General features: G+C 37.6%; 1 protein-coding gene across 3 annotated transcripts in view; it reads right to left on the bottom strand.

Annotated features, from left to right (window-relative positions):
* Positions 1–3,325: 3,325 nt before the first annotated feature.
* STIM2 (stromal interaction molecule 2) overlaps positions 3,326–17,214 on the bottom strand; it is a 67,352-nt gene continuing 53,463 nt past the window's right edge. For 2 of the 3 annotated variants that reach the window (XM_074587752.1, XM_074587753.1), the window contains exons 4-12: positions 14,637–14,748; positions 13,855–13,970; positions 12,309–12,486; positions 11,214–11,391; positions 10,461–10,628; positions 10,152–10,252; positions 9,662–9,900; positions 5,848–6,049; positions 3,326–5,035 (exon numbers count right to left, since the gene is read on the bottom strand). In XM_074587752.1, coding sequence (XP_074443853.1) covers positions 4,555–5,035; positions 5,848–6,049; positions 9,662–9,900; positions 10,152–10,252; positions 10,461–10,628; positions 11,214–11,391; positions 12,309–12,486; positions 13,855–13,970; positions 14,637–14,748 — 1,775 coding nt within the window. In that variant the 3' untranslated portion in view covers positions 3,326–4,554. Of the gene's footprint in view, positions 5,036–5,423; positions 5,573–5,847; positions 6,050–9,661; positions 9,901–10,151; positions 10,253–10,460; positions 10,629–11,213; positions 11,392–12,308; positions 12,487–13,854; positions 13,971–14,636; positions 14,749–17,214 lie in introns of all 3 variants that reach the window. The other variant, XM_074587754.1, reaches the window with a different exon arrangement.

The following is a 17,214-nucleotide window of genomic DNA, read 5'->3' as shown; positions in this document are numbered from 1 at the left end:
AGAGGTCCAAGAACCAGTAATTCTCTATTAGACTTTAAAAAAAAATATTTTTTTTTTAACTTAAGCACTCAGTTTATTTACATTCTTCTTCCCTGCTTGTAAGTAAACGAAAAATAATGCTTCTTTGCATACATTATAAAATTAAGGTAGCAATCCCTCTCCAGCAATGTATCTGGGAAATGGAATGAAACTATTCTGAAGCTCTAAAAACTGGTGGTATGAGAAACGCTAATTAGAGATCATCTCTCTCCTGTGCGTGAGCTGTTTTCCTATATATTGGGAAGCAAAAGGGTAAAATATTAAAAGCTTCGATTTCTAATTAATTTTACCTTTTTAGGCTTTCAGTCAGCCCTAAGTTAATGCCTAAATCAAGCTGGCATCCATAAATATCCTAAGAAAACTTAAGGCAAGTATCCTTCGCTTTGCTATCTTCAAGGCTTCCAAATGAGGAACTGTATTCTTACCATAACATTATTACCTTGACTATGATGGAGGATCTTCTCTTTCAGGAAATTGCCCCATCAGAAAGTGGAGGGTTCACTGCTACCCAGGTACCAGTGCAGTGGGGAAAGAAAAGTTGACGTATGCCTGGAATTGCCAATGAGCAATTTTAAATTCCATCACTGAGCAGGGAAAAAGAAGCAATTGTTTTAACCTCAAAATCTACCATAAATTGGTCAAAAGCATTCCCCATAGCAACCAGAAATGCCTTTCCTAAAATTTTTATGCTATTAGAAAAGAAGTGTCACGTATCTTTAGTAAGAATTGTAGAAAGGTATGATTTGTTCAGTTTTGGAAGAATTGGTGTTTTTTTTCTTCTTCTATATATAGAACCACACACTTGACACTTCTTCCTTTTACAGGTGAAAGGCTTAAATGGGAACCTCTTCAGGGAGAAGCCTTTTAGGCAGTTTCCACAAAAGGGGCTGCTGTCCTGACAAAGGACTAACAAAATATTTAAGAAAGCAAAGATCCTCATCTTCTGAAGAATACTGGAGAATTTAAAATAGAACGTGTATTTTAGCTATAAAAGCTCAAAAAATTACTCTGATCACAACCATTCTGAGCTTAGAGCTTCGGAAGTCCTCAGCCATTTAAGAATGATGACACTAGATAATTTTGTCTTGAATGACTGACACGTCTTAGAGAAATCCTAGTGGCTGGAATGCTGGCTGGACTCACTGACTGCCAGACAGTTCAAGTTACACCATTCAGCAAACAGATAAAAAATGGAGGACCTTTTAAAGCACGTTGTCTCACTTCTGAGATGTTGACATATGCCAGGTACTTCATCATTAAGACCGGATTTGATGTTTGCCTGACTCTAAGGATCTACCTTTGACCCAGTACTCTCAACATACCTTAGCAAAAGGATGCTAACAGTTTGAAGACGAGCATTTCTACAGTAGCCCTAGTAGGAGCAATGCAAGTCACTTAGATTGTGGACAAATTTAGGTGGCAAGATGTGCAAGTGGTCTATTAAAATAATAATTAAAAAACCCAACTCTATGAACTATGAATTACAGCTTGTGCTCCAACATACCATACTCGCCACTTCTGATCACATTAACCGAAGCTTTCAGTTCTATAATATTTATTAAGTAGCAGCTACAAAGTTACAGGACAGCTGGTGATAAACTGAGTGTTGAGAGCAGTCTGTGCTCCAAAGGTTTGCCATTTCAAAGCCAAAATTTATCACTACGATAATCTCATCAGATCGGTTTGTACACCGCCATAACGTATTTTTTCCAGAAGACAGTAGAATTGTGTATTTTAAAAAGGTATTTAACATTTAAACTCACAGCCAATGAAGAGTCCAACACCTCCTCTATTTCAATTTTTAGTTATACTTACTACAGAAAAATTAATTTGTCTGGTTTGGCTTCTCAATATTTGAGCTTGCCTGAATTTGATGTAAGGATTAAGTAGTGCTGTCCTCCCACTCCTCAGTACCACATTTTTTTTTCCAACGTGTAAATATGTGTATCAAACATGTATCAGTATGTGCTTCCATGTGTATCAAAATGCCGCTTCATCTTCTTTGGTAATGACAGAGGCAGAGTTCTTCAAATCTCACACTGCAAGATCTACTATATCCAGACACAGATCTTACTTTAAACTCAATTATTGCTATAGCCTTCTCAAGTGCAGACATCAAAATTGAACATTTTTCTGGTAGTCGTCTTCTCCACGCTGTTTGGGAGGCAAAAGAAGTTCCCTTTGTACATGTTCAAGTACTTCATCAGGCTTTTAACTACAACTCTGAAGGCTCAGCATTGAGGTGGTTCTCTGGCACAAGTCTTTTTACATCGCTGCGTTTTGTCTACTACGTACAGAGTGCACAATCTTTCTTTAAAGAGAACACTTTTACCTTGTGATGACTTTTTTTTTTTGCAGCTATAGCTGTTCAGTCTGATGACTCAGAGAATAATTGAACAATATCATACTCTTATTATTTTCTATTTCACCAATTTTTCTCTTCTCCAAACTTCACCACACAGTTGATTCCTCCTATGCTTTTCTGTATAGATGACATACAATTGTTCTTTGTTAGACAGTAAAACTCTGGATTCCTTCTGTTCTCTTAAAGAATTAGTCAATGTACCAGGACTTTTGAGGTACTTGCACATGTAAGGTCTCCATCCCATTTTCTAACCCTTCTCTTCTAACCGTTTCACTACCCACAGTAAATGCTTCTGTTAACATCACCACCGCTTCTTGAGCACAGAACTAACATCAGTTCTGTACAGTGGAACCTAAATAGGAAGCTATAGAAAAAACATGTATCGCCTGATTTCAATTAGCTACAGGTTTTGAAGGCTTCTTACTAGAAAAAAATTTAGGCAGTCAGTGAATTAATTCTTTCATACAGTACAGCATGTACATATTGGCCAGGAGTGAGCCCCTAATCACAGGTCCGTGGCAGTGGCACCTGTTACTGGGGCAACTAGAACACCCCTATGGAAGAGCTGAAACTATTTATCATCACTGGGTAAATTGCTTGTGTTCACTAGAGCAAGAAGTATTTCTTTGGAATGTACCTCAAAAGAAATTCCTGCTCAGTATTAATGTTTTCAGACAAACTGAGTAAAAGGCACTGTTGCTCAAGCAGTACATTTGTTGTCTCCAACTGTTTAAAAAAAAAAAAAAAATGTTTTTGAACAACTAGCTACTGTTGCCCTAAGAAGGCTTCCTTGTTACCTCGCAGTAATTTCACCTCTCCCTATAAAAGCTTAACACAAAAACCACTTTTATCTGAAGCATGTCGAGTCTCACCTTTATATCTATCTTTATATCTAAAATTATGAGTTAGTATAACAGTATGCATTATAAAATTATACCATTTACTTCAGACATGTCTGAACAGCTAAATCTTCAAACTATACAAAAATAAAGTGTATGAAATCTTACAAAAGGAGGACATTAAGACATTAAGAGCTAATCCAAAAAATATAATAACTTATACACAGCAGTAAGCATAAGCAATGTAGCCTACAACAGCTTTCAATTAACAGGATCTCTGAAACACGTCTGAAACAAGCATCAGCTAAAATTGGAACATTCCCAAGCACAATAATGTTTCCAATTTATTATCTTTGCCACAGTACAAACTTTCACAAACCCAATGTCCATTGTCTGTCAGTCTGTAAACAAAAGCTACTATCCCCCCTCCTTATTTTAAGGGGGTGAATATTTTCAGTCCTCAGTCAAGTTTCATATCCATCACTTGCATAAGGAATCAAGAGCCTCTTCTCTTGTGAAATTACTTTTTTTTTTCTTTTTTTTCTTTCTTTTTTTTTTTTTTTGTGTCATACAGCCTGCAGTGAAGTAAAATCACAGTGAATGTCCTGGGAAAAACATGATCTTTACAGCAGGACTTGAACCATTCTAATAATAAATGTTTTGCATCTAACAAAGCTTCCCATAATAAAAGCATGGCATTTCCATTTCCAGAAATCAAGTCAATTAGAAATCCTAAATTCTACTTAAAAACCCCAAAAGATCTAAAAGTGAAAAGATTCATCTTCTCAAATACAAGTCTTTCAGTTTCACTTGCAGAGAGACTTTTCCAGTCTGTAAAACAGTAGTGCAATTCAATTAGTTCTACTTCTTTTATTTTTCTTAAAGTCCAGTAGATAAATGTCCTAGCTCTACGGAAAGATAGGAAGATGCTCCGGTAAACAAGAAACTTTGGCAAGCCCAGGAGGGCTTACTAGTCCATTAAAGCTTAGAAGTCCAAAGTGGCTTAAAAATGGGTTTATGAATAGACAAAACCCAAAACTAAATTTAAAAAAAAAAAAAAAAAAAACACTAAAAAAGACAAACTAAAAAAAGAGAAATAAATAGGCAGAAATGAATGTAAACTGTCTGAACTTTTTAATGATTTCTCATTGACAGCTGGCACGACCTTTGACAGTACAGTCAGTTAAATATAGTTGACCTACAGAGCATTCCATTAGGGCATCCATTCTCAAATGCTCAAATGGAATTACATTCCTAAAGATTTAAAAAATAGAGTTCTTATAACATTACTATAGGTTTCTTCCGCCCACCTCACTTACTCTTCTTCTTAAAGAGGCTTTTTATTTTCGATGGCTTTTTGTTTTTTTCACCATTTTGGCATAGGTCCTGTGGGATGCTACTTATCCTAGGGACAGAAGCAGCTTCGTGGCTGGGTTTACTATCACTGCTGGCTGAAGAGCACGAGGTGTGCCGAGGCTTTGGGACTGGGATCCCAGTTGAAAGCTGGTTCATGCTGCAGGACTTCTCCAGGATTCCATTATAAACTTTGCTTGCAGGACTAAAGATCATGCTCTTAGTTTCTGCCATGCCTACACAGTCAGGAGAGCCCCTAGAAATATCTGCAGTTAGAGAAGAGGAGTCTCCTGTAGATGATTCCTCCAGCGAGAATTCTTCCGGGGATACTTTTTGAGGAGAAAGGGTCTGGTACATCTCAAGACTTGCTGGAGGAGACTGCTTCCTTCCAGTGGATGAATTTAAGGAGTCACATTCCGAACCTGTTTCCTGTACTTCCCTGAGTCAGAGCAAAGAGAGAAGAAAACATAATGAAACTACTATTTCTTTCATGCAGTTTAAAAGGAAATTAATTTAAAATCAATAACATTAGTCTAAAAGCACCACCCACACTTTTCCTTAGTAGTTAATTAACAAAAAACATTAGTTAAACATTTTAACTTACAACTTGTATTACATCATTTTATTATCTAAACTTAAGATAATTAATTTGTGCAATCTTGTTTTTCTGGGCAGCAGCATCATCTGCCCAGAATCAGTCATTTGTATCTCACTTCAAAGAACAAAAACTATCTCTCTGGCACGTGAAGTCAGAAAGGTTATGAAATGAAAGAAGGAGAATTAAGCCTATCATATACAAAAAGTTTCTTCAGGACAAGTGTCCCTACCTTTCAACAAGCTCATTTGCTCCTTCCAAAAGGAATTTAACCTTTTCCTATGAGGCCATGTAACAAGAGTAGGTACACGCTCAACATGCTGTAAGAATTGTGTTACCATCCATCTTCTCTTCGCCCAGTAGCTGACATTGCTTTTGATCCTAGTTTCAGATGTAAAAGCCAGTAACATATTGTAATGGAGAATCAGGGTTAGTTCAGTGCACCCTGGATTGTAACATTACTTAACTGTATATGACATGCTAGCTATTTACATACACATACCAGACAAGAACTCTCTCTGTTCCATGCGGACTATATTAATTTATATTATCCTACAGATTACGTTAACTTTTGGCTTGGTTCAACCTCTAATTCTAAACTGTTAGTCTCAAATAATCCTATCAGAGTTTCGAGTGCTGTTTGCTAATCTCCGTACCATTGTTTATCAGCAGAGAAGTAAATGGCTTCCTCCTCCTCTTCAGTTCGATAAAGAGCTGGGCAGCTCGACACAGAAAGGATGTCAGGGTCAGGGGAGTGCAAAGCATGCTGAGACTGTGGAGATGATGGCACAACATTGCGTCTCGATCGACACAAGCTACTGCTTCTTGCCAGTGTGCTGGGAGGTTTTACAATGGACCCTGAGGCAAAGAAAAAGCAAACCAAAACCCTCCAAATGACATTGATGTTAACAATATCTACTCTGAAGACTAAATAGCAGGTCTCTGCTTCAACCACAGTGATTCTTAAACAACTTTGACGTTGCTAGACTGTTTAGAGGGAAGAAAGACTGGCATTACCTTATACATTCTACAGTTAGATGAAGCAGCTAAGCCAGATGCAACTGCAGCAGTTTCGTGCCTGTCAAATGTTACTCTGACCCTGTGCACCAAAGCTCTGGCTCACTATGCTCTCTCGAGAACAAAGAGAAAGATTTTACTGAAATTCCCAACCCTTTATAAACTAAAAATAGCAGTGCTGAAATTAGTATGTTACACAATATCCTGTATTTTACTTGTGCGGCTATCTGGAGCTTAAAAGAATATGTAAAAGTTTTGCAACGTAGGTATACCTAACCAAACAGCCAGCTGCATAAGTTGAAAGTCACGTTAGACATGGAAGACCAACTTCATTTATATAACATGATAGAAAATATATAATTCAACCGTATTTTAAGCTCAAGAACTTCCTATTTGATAACACTTTCTTTTGCCAGGCTAACTATGAATTTCCGGAAACAAAAATACTAATGGGTGGAGACAGCAACACAAGACTTGACCAGAAAAGTATCTAATGGGAAGTGACAAACTAAAATGTTCCTAATCCAATTCCTCCCTCAAAAGATGATTAGGGAGCAATACTTCTACTGAAATAAGTCTACAACCCGGTTTTCAGGCTGCTATGAACCTCCGGATTTCTCACAACCCTCCTCAAACTGTCCCACAGAATGCATCACTGCTTAGGTAAGACAGACCATACGCTTACTGATGTTCAAAACATTTACCAAGCACAACAGACTAAAAAAGAATTCAATTATTTTGTAGACAAGGACATCTAGCCTGACAAAACGCATTTTGTTTTTTGAGATGCCAGTTTAGCATCAGGCAAATTACAGATTCGCTTCCTGGAATCTCAGAAAAGGTTGAGTTGTCATTCCTCTTTTAGTGCAGGAAATCACAACCTTCACAAAACAGCAAGTAGCTGCACCTTCACCAACGCTTTGACTTTGTTTCCTACAGGGCTGAGCAAAAGAGAAAAGTCTACAAGTCCCAACGTGACAGTTGTCACGTAACTCAAAATTTTGATTTTACTTATGATGAACTCCCTACTGACCTGAAAAGCAGGTGTTGGCAGCTTAAAAATAAGTTTCTGTCATTACAAAAATATTCCTAAAAAAGCAAATGTGAACAGAGATAAGAGAATAAGAATCCCTTTAGGAAATTGGTACTATGTGTCCAGGTAAATCAGATGCCATCCTATTCGCTGGTGTAAAAAAGAACAAGACTGTGACATCAGTGAATTTTGAGAGAAGTTACAAGCATTTTGGTTCCTTGTAGGTGCATAGACAGCAGATTATGAAGGATTCAGCTATGACAATTTAACATCTAGAATTTTCTAGTACAAATGAAACGCATTAAATCAAGGAATCAGATGAATCCTAACCAGTCAATGGAAAAGTAGAAGTTTCACCATCACCTTACTGTAATGACTTTGTTCCAGTCTCACACACCTATTTCTTTATTCCCTTTTGTTCTTCAGCTCGGGATCGATTAAACAGATCTATTACTTCACACCATTTTAGCCTATCATCCCAATTCCTGTGGCACAAAGAACCTTGTCTGTCAGGCTTCAAATTTAGTCAGTCTTAAGAACCAAAGGATGCTGGGGCAAGGTAACAGCCCAGACAGCTCAGGTCCAGAGACTGAAGCAGCGTTGCTCATAACTGATCTGTCTGCACACTGCATTTTGCCTGAAGCCTCATGAGTAAGAAAAGCCATTTTGCTTCTGTCCTTCCTCGTGTGCATTTGTCATTTTTGTCTAAACGATGTGAATAATTTAGCAGTTACCAAACTAAACTACAATAATTTGAGTCCTGAACTGGTTTCAACAACAGATCACTCAGCATATTTTCCCCTCTCTTTCCCCACTTCCAAGTGTTTCCAGGGTTTTTTTTTACTGAGTAGCAATTTTAAAAGCTAGTCAGTTAAGGAGAAGCTACTTTCTTCATGTGGTCACTTCAGCAAAATCAGGCTCTCATGCCTTATGAAAATTCAGAAAAACACATTTAAACTTTTTGTAATATTGCTAAGATTCAGATAGTTTTCATCACTGAGACAACATCCATTAGCTAAATACTTCCAAATGAACTGAACAAAAAATTAAACCATAATTGCAAAAGCATACAGTAAAGTTTCAACTAAGTATGCTCTTACAAACTGTATATAGTCCTCTAATTGTAGTTCCTCTGAACGAACTGCACTTTACTCTCGGGTTTCACTGCTATGCAAGACCTGAATGAGAAGAGTGACTTTAAAAAAAAAAAAAAAATCACAAGTCTGAAGTGTTACATACATATCTAAGTGTTTTGCCATTTTAGACCATCTGGAAAGTTGAGATAGTAAATGGAGCTCGTCATTTTGAAATCAGACCACAGGTTTCTCCATGCCAACTTGGAAGTTTGGCTCTAGGCATCCGTACTTTACTGGGCCATGCAAGAAATTTGTTGCTAAGGTGTAAATCAAAACCTTCACAGTGAAGATGACTAGAGAGACAAGACTGATCAGAACTTGAAGTAGTGTTGCAAGGGGATTAATGAACTTTTCAATGTGGCCTGTAGAAAAAAGGTTGGTACATTTAGAAGAAAAACGTGTGTCCAAGGCACGCTAAATGCAGCAAAGTGGCGACCATTCTCCTTACATCATTTTAAAATACAGTTCTAATTTCTTCTGAGAATCCCAGCCCTGGAAGAAAAACGTACACATGTGGAAAAAGTTTTCTTCCCTACTCATTCCTCAGCTTGATATTGCTTGTTTGAATAATTACATGGGAGCTCATCTTTTTGATTTGCCTCTAGAGTCCAGTTAATCACATGAAACAGGCCCTCGTATTGACGCAATGACTCAAGATACGAGGGTGGTCTGAATCCCCAGTGTATATCTTTTGATCATAGTTTAACCAAAGCTGGATTTCCTTCCCTCCCTCCAGCACTTGGCCTCTCTGCCTCACACTCGAACAACCCACTGTATCCAAAACACAAACATTCTGCCTGAAAGCTTCCCTTGGACAACAACAGGATTTTGCTCCAGCTACTAAAGAATGCTTGAAAAGCTACGTAGCATGCAGCCTCTCAAAGGGTGTGATCTTCCTAGTAGCTCAAGGGACCCTAGACTAATTCCATCTCCTCCATTTGAAAGAATAAACGTGCTAACAGAAATTCAGCATTACTCATTATAATTTTTTGTCTAAGTCACAATCCAAGCATGACAAGCAGACTTTCAAAACCTTAGCTGGATTTACCCCCCACTTCTCCACTTAAATCACATGAAGGCTTTCTCTTCATGTTATCTTAATTGAAAAACCCAGATTTCAGTTTATGCAAGTCCCAAAAGACGCATCTGAAATGCTAGACAGAATTTTGGTCCTTTTGACTTTCATCCAATCCGGTTTAATTTCAGCACTCTTCTCCCACCCGACTTTAAAACCCCACACCACCAGAACTTTTCCCCTTTCCTTTTACTGAGTTCACCACTTACCATGAAATTGTGAAACTATTGGAGGAGTATCTTCATCTAAGTCATCAACTCCCCCTGCAATTGGGTAAGGAGGAATGGAAACTCGAGGCATAACTACCCAGCTGTGATCAGAGTAGAGAGAGGAGGTCAAGCTTGGCAGTCCAGAATTGTGCGCTATTTGAAAACCACAAATCTTCTCAATCTGTTGCCATCGATAAAGACGCTCTCGCAAACATGTCGTCAACTCAGAGAGCGCTTTCCTGAAGAAAAGCACACATTCAAATCAGATACACTGCTCTTAATGATAAAGCAAAGCAACAGAAACGCAGTCACTCTAGCATGCCAGAAGATCCATTAGGACTGTCCAAATACTTGCACTTTAATATCTTTTAAATGTTTCTACTTAAAAGTGCAAAAACACTAAGACACTACATTCCATAACTCTCAAAAAATTCTATTGTTCCAGGAATAAATAATTACAAAAGAATATGCATTCTGGTAATACTCTTACTTTGCTTCAAGGATTTTATGGTCCACTTCATCCAGGGAGGAGCTATGTGCAACATGTAATGTTCCAAATACAGTGCTTCGCTTCTTTTTTATCTTTTCTGCCTAAAAAGAAAGATAAAGTGAAACATATGAAACTAGGAGTTATATACTTAACACAGATGACAAAACATTAGCAATATTGACAGGTAGCAAACAACTCAGAGGAGAAAAAACTTCCAAATATTTATCTGAATAATTTGTATTTACTACTTCATGTATCTAGCAACAGATGAGAAAAGTCTTTAAATAGCTGAAGAGTAAGAGTTGGTACCTCATCTTTAGCGATTGCTAGTTGCATTTCTGCATGCTGTCTTTTGATATTGTAATATTGTACTTCAACTTCATGCGTTAACTGAAGCCACTTCTGCAAAGCTTCAGGAACAGACCAATTACTTCTCAGCTCAAACTCCTTCTCAGCCTTTTTTAAAGCCATGCGAACCTAGCAGTCAAAAAGAAATAAAAGCATCACCAAGAGCACCACTAGAACTGACAGCAGAAGAAAGTGAAATACAAGCACCCTTATACCCCACAGCAACGTACTACGGCTTTACAGAGCTTTGGTGTGTGCCAATTGCTGTCAGGAAGGAAAATCAGCATATGAATTTCCATATACTATATTATACTCAGATATTTTTTCCTATAGTCCCCAACTTGAAGCTTAAATGTTTTTGTAAGACAGCATTTTTATTTAGTATAATAAATCCAATCTATTTCTACTCAGAAGAGTGAGACAAAGCTACTATCTCTCATCTGATAACAAGATAGAAAAAAAAGCTCTGTATATATTTTGTTCCATGAATCCAACAACATTATGATAAGGTAATATACAAAGTGTATGTCTTTTTATAGTTTCAGGATTATTTTATTAGACAACAGCATGATTGACAGACAATCATTAAGTGGTGTTAGAATTTTTCCATTCAAGTCTAGCATTAGAGAAATGCTGCTTTAAACACTCTTAAAGATCTAATAAAACCAGGATGAATTTAAAGTCAACACTAAAATTACAAACAGTTTCAGATACCTGTACTAGCTCTTCCTCTGCATATTTGAGCCTGCTGAGCTCACATTCAGCTCCCTCCCTCAACTCCCTTAGGCGATGAGCTTCCCGTTTTGCATCATTGATCTCATCCATCATTTTGCGCTCCAGATTTTGCTTTTCCACAGCAACATTTCTATTCTCTTCTTGTGCCTTCTCAAGCCTTCACAATTGAACAAGAAATATGAGAAAATAACACGGCATATTTGTTAAAAGTTGCAGTCCTCAGAAGGAGAAAATGTGTCCAGCAACAGGGCAAGAGGCAATAGGCACAAACCAAAACACAAGAGGTTCCGTCTGAACATCAGGAAACACTTTTTCACCATCAGGGTGACTGAGCACTGGCACAGGTTGCCCAGGGAGGTGGTAGAATCTCCATCCTTGGACATATTCAGAAGCCGCCTGGACATGGTCCTGGGCAACCTGTTCCAGATGATCCTGCTTGAGCAGGTGGGGCTGGACAAGATGACATCCGGAAGTCCCTTCCAACCTCAACCATTCTGTGATGATAAAGACTGTGCAAGCTTCACGAATCAGCAGCAAATACATCACACAATGTGATGCCCACCTCAGACAAAATATGCAAACTTTTAGGTGAACCTTCATTAAATGTGTAAGAAGATCAAAATACAAGCCTTTATAGACAACTGAGTTAGAGATGCACCAGAGAAGACTATCAACTCTCACCCTGCTAAATAAGCAATAGAAAGTAATCAGTCCATGTCTATTTCAATCTTAAGAGCTCAAAAACAGGACAAATGTTCTCATTTCCATGTATGCAAGGATTCCAAAATAAACTGTAATTATTTGAAAATAACAGTACACACTTCTAAATCAGTAGGTAAGAAAGACTGAACCTCTATTCTCTACCTTAATTCCCAGGTCTGTATTGCCTGCTAAAATGTCCAGGAGCAATTTCTACCCAAAAAAACAGTCACGAAAACCACAATTTTCATGCAAAATGAAGATGAACAAAATCCAAAGGCAGATTGCTTAATGCAAATAATTTATGATTGTAAAGGATCTGTATTTGCATTTAACAAAAGGACAACTAAACATTAACTTTTTTAGGTTTTATACCTTTCCTGCAAGTCAAGAAGACTTTGCTCTGCTGTTTGGAGACTTTCTAAGTCCTTCATCATTTTTGTGATATGTTCTCTTGAGGTTCTGTTCTGTGTATAGGCAAACCAGCAGCCTCCAAAACCAATAACTATAGAAACTGTTAATATAAAATCCTTCATCCAGTTGTGAGGGGGACCTGTGCGGAGAATAACACAATCATTAGCTAGTTCGTTGACACAGACAACATACTATGGAATTCCTCTCCCCCTCCTCAAGACTAAACCGTGACAGAACCAGACGCTGAACAGAATTCCAGCTCACTTACCTCAAACCATCTCTAACTACCCTTCAACCTTTCAAATGGATTCCAGAGAATTTTCCATACAACAGAAGCAACTCTGCCCTAATACAATCTACTTATTCTATATTAAAACATACATTAGATTAAGGAAAGCTTACTAAACTTTTACAGTACATAGTTCGTATCTTTATTTAAATTAGTTAAGAGAGAGTTTCCCCAATTACACTTTATTATACCAGTAGGAACTTCAGTTACGTTTGAGTAAATTCTCCCCAGTCTACACCCTCTGGAATACCCTATGCTGAGTTAAAAATTTACTTGTATAAAAGAAAGTAGATTTTAAAAGGGTAAGTAGCTAACTGCAGCACTTTTTAAAAGCAAAACCTGGATTGTCAAAGTATCACATCCAAAATTCACATACACTTGTTAGTGCAACTTTTATAGTCACTTGCACCTTTGTTAAACAAACTTTTCAAAAGACAGTTCCTGCTAGCATTAAAGGTATAATGCAAACACAAAGTGCTTTTTTTTTTCCCTAAAAATCTTCAGCTCAGATCTGTCAGGCTAACTCAAATCAGTCAGGACAGCTCACATCTGGCCTAACTTTTGCAAAGTCATTCACTACTCTCCAAACTGACCACCAAGCTCTGGAAAGACCTCCTAGTTCAGGAATACTTGACACGCACAGTAGATCTGTAACTGTGTCCAAGCATGCAGACCACTGGTGATGCGGTAAGGAAACACCTGCACATGCTAAAATGGGTCAGATGCAGAACTGCTGCATTAAATTTAACTGCACTTAAACCCGAGTCTGCACAAGAGACATTGATATTGGATTTGCACCACCATCTCCTTTTTTGCTTCCTTGGGGGAGGTTATCCCCTCTCATTTCAGCAGCCCAGCTTACACTGCCTTAGCTAAATGGGAACTGAATGCAACATTAGCTGTAAGTGTAATTTAAACAGTCAACACTTAGAGGACTTTTTGTGACACAAAAGCCAACATCAATCTGTCAACTAGGGTTACACTAATAAAATTTCTATGTAATCTTACACACAGAAGTGGACCTTTGTCCTGATCCCAGCATCTTGGTAACCTTTTTAAATTCATTGCCCAGTTCCAACACGCCTGTCAAGCAATCCATCAGTACATCCACAAAACAGATAAGCTGTCCTACCTACACTATCAGGTGCCACTGAAAGTATTTTCTGTTGAATTCTTACAAATAAGAGATAAGAAAAAACTCCAAAAAAAGTTACTAACGTGTGAGAGGCCCAAATAAAACAACATCCAAGGCTTTAAGCTGAAGCTTCTGTCTATGGCTCCGGTCAATTATTTTCAAGTGAGAGATCATGAAAGCATGTTCATTTACTGCTATCCTGTTAATGATAAAACAAAATGTTACCTATTCCACAAGCTATATTCAAAACCAGTCTATGGAAAGAAATACGTTAACAGCATTTCCCACAGTTATATAGATTATATTTATGCAATTAGAGTGAGAAATATAATACAATGACAATAGCGCTATCAAAAAAGCGTATCAGCATGTGGCAAACAAAGAACATCCAATCATTTCCCTATTCTTTTATTTCTGGCATAATCATAAAATAAAACCATGTGGCATAGTTAAAGGTAATGGTATATTTGTAGACTTCTGACACCAACTCTCTGAAACACATGCAATACTCAAATTTAGTAGTTACGCTCAAGAAAAGGGGTTCTGTGGAAAGTTTTTGATGGATACCCATACAATAGATTGGAAGTTGTTCAAAAGAAAGTTCACTACCATGCAGAATTATGTGATCACAGATAAAAGCTTCAACAGCAAGAGAAAAAAACTAAAGTGAAAGGAGTGGCAAGAAGCATTTATATTTTGAAATATTTTGGCCGAAAAAAAACGGAGCTAGCACTTCAAAACTGCAAGGACACTTGTCTTTTCTTGCATTTGACAATATCTTGTTAGACTTTAGTTCACATAGCGTTCCCACCAAAGTAGCAACCTATAGGGAATTATTTAAAACTAATCCAGAAGAAACCGTCACCTGGGAAGTGTTGTTCCATTGACATTGCTGTCTCTAAAATTCTTTTCATATTGGGGCAGTTCAACAAATTCTGACAGCCACTGAAGAGTATCCTCTTGAGTCCAGTTATGAACTGGAAGAAAAAGTCAGTTTAATTACCTTTAATTTTTATAAAAAACAATATCAAGGCACAGAAGACAAGCAGTAGGAAAGCAGGTTACAGTGAGCAAGAGCATTTAGCCAAATATAATTGCAGAAAAATTAGCACCGACATTCACCAAGGTGTTTCTGGCATTTTGCCTTTTTCATTATACGCTTCTCAGAGGAAGCTTAGACAAACTGTAAACAAACAGGCATGGAACCAGTAGAAACATTTCTTTATTAAAAATTCCACAGAATAATTTAGTGTTTTGCTTCAGTTTAAATCAGGGCAGCATCTTGTGACTTTTATCTACTTAAACTGATCTCAGTCTCAATCCTTTTGTCCTTGCTAACCCTGCAGAACTAAAACACGTGTCAGCAGGTGCTGTAGCCATTTAAGGCAATGCACCAAGACCTTCCCTAGGATGACGGCTTAAGAACTTGTTTTCACAAGAATCTTCACAGAGGCTCGTGCCTACTAACCACAAAATGGGAGCAGAGAAGAGGAGTTTGAAAGAAAAAACTGAAAGACGGAAAAAAATTTAACAGGAAAACAATTAAATCTCTCTCATATATGCCCAAAACACCTATATAACATGCATAACAGTCCCACTAAAAAAATTATTTAAATATGTAGAGAATAATTATCAATTTTCCTGTATAACAGCATCAGTCTACATAACCTTTCATAGCTACAGATGCTTTAAGAAAGTAAGGAAATATTACCTACAGATTTTACAAAGAAAAAAAAAATAATCACACTTCTGGCTTTTACACGCCAGCTGCTACAGCGTACAGCTTCACACTGACAGTGCTGAACGGAAGTTTTCTATCCATTTATAAAGTCTGCAAAAGTTTGTCTGCACATGAAAGAAATAAAGTGACCACCTCCTCCTGGACAGACATAACTTTGCGTGAACAATTTTTTATTCTTTTAAAAAAAAAAAAAAAACACACCAACACATCTCTCTATCCAAAACTATTTGCATGTGACAATGCTAGGCAGAGATTTCTTTAGAAACCCTATCACAAGAGCACATTCTCAGTGGTGAATTTTGACAATGATCCTTTACAAAGTGGTGCTCAAAGCTTGACAGGTAAGCTGCAGGAAGTAAAAATTTTTTATGAGTTCAAATTCATATTTCAGTTTGCACTAAAACTGAAAATAAGGACTTCTAGCTCTCTTGTCTACACTAGCATAGCTGAAAAATAAGCTTAAATAAGCTTGTCAGTCTGACAATAGTAAATCATTTATGAACTCCAGGTTCAACCATTACAGTTTTACTTTGCTACAAAATCAATTCCCCAGGGGCAACGCTACATCACCAAGGATGCGGCACCCTACCCTACCTATTCACCAAGACAGGTCAGAGAACTACCCAGCCGAAGGCCCCTGTGCTGTTTTTACAGACTCCCTTACTATTGAAACTAAATACCTACACATCTCTCTTCAGACAGCAAGTTCATATGATCTTCACCCATTAGAGTGTGTTGGGGGGGCAAGAAGGCAGACACCCTTGAGACATAGAACTTTCAAAGACTACTGTACAAAGACAGGTTTTCAGGCGTGAAAATAAATGTTCATTTGCCACGTTTGCTGCACTCACAACTAAGACCTCTTAAATGGCCTTGTAGAAAAAAACCTGAAGATGCACCTTTGATTTTAACTCAACATTAACTACTAAGCTTGATACTCTGAAATAGCTGAAAGACTCTGTAGGTGTATAAATATTTCTTAGCTTAGACAAAGCAAACACCGTACAACAAGCATATACCAGCATTTAAATTTAAAGAACAGACACACACAATAACACAAGTGAAAGGACTTTCAGAAAGCAGTGTTTTCTATGCTTTTGAACGCTGTGGTGGTTCCTAGCCATGCCTCTAAAGGGAGTTCTCTGCAGAATTAGATTATGAGATTAAAAAATTCAAATGGCCACAGAAAGCATAAGTAACATCAATTAAACTAAACTGACAGTCTTGTTTTGTACTAAAGGGCTCACTGAAACTGTGTGACAACACAGTAACAATACGCTAGATGCTGATTTAAGCTACAATAGGATTCCCTCCCTGCAGGTAAAACCTCTAGCAGCCTTGAAATTCCTTTAATTTGCACCAGCACGGATCACCCCTTAAGGATGCTGTACCAGGTGGGGATACCAAAAGCCTGTCCAGTGCCAGAAATATTAAAAAGCAAAATTCTGAAGCTGTTTTATTTTATTAGGCAAATTTTAAAGCTTTGAATGGAGCCAGTCCTCAGGGTTCCATTCACTGTATAAAATCCTTCTTAAGCAATTACTTAAAAATAACCTTTGTTTTTCTTAGTCCTAAAAGGAGACACCAAACAGCAATTGGGCACTTACTATACCATAAACAATGTTTTCACTTTCTTCCTTCAAATCTTATCTCACATCACCAATATCTAAAACAGAAAGCAATTTTAAGCTATTTGACAAAG

Source organism: Larus michahellis, chromosome 5 (assembly GCF_964199755.1).
Source record: "Larus michahellis chromosome 5, bLarMic1.1, whole genome shotgun sequence".
NCBI classification, from domain to species: domain Eukaryota; kingdom Metazoa; phylum Chordata; class Aves; order Charadriiformes; family Laridae; genus Larus; species Larus michahellis.
The sequence above is the reverse complement of the archived record's forward strand: the minus strand, read 5'-3'. Positions and strand labels throughout refer to the sequence as shown.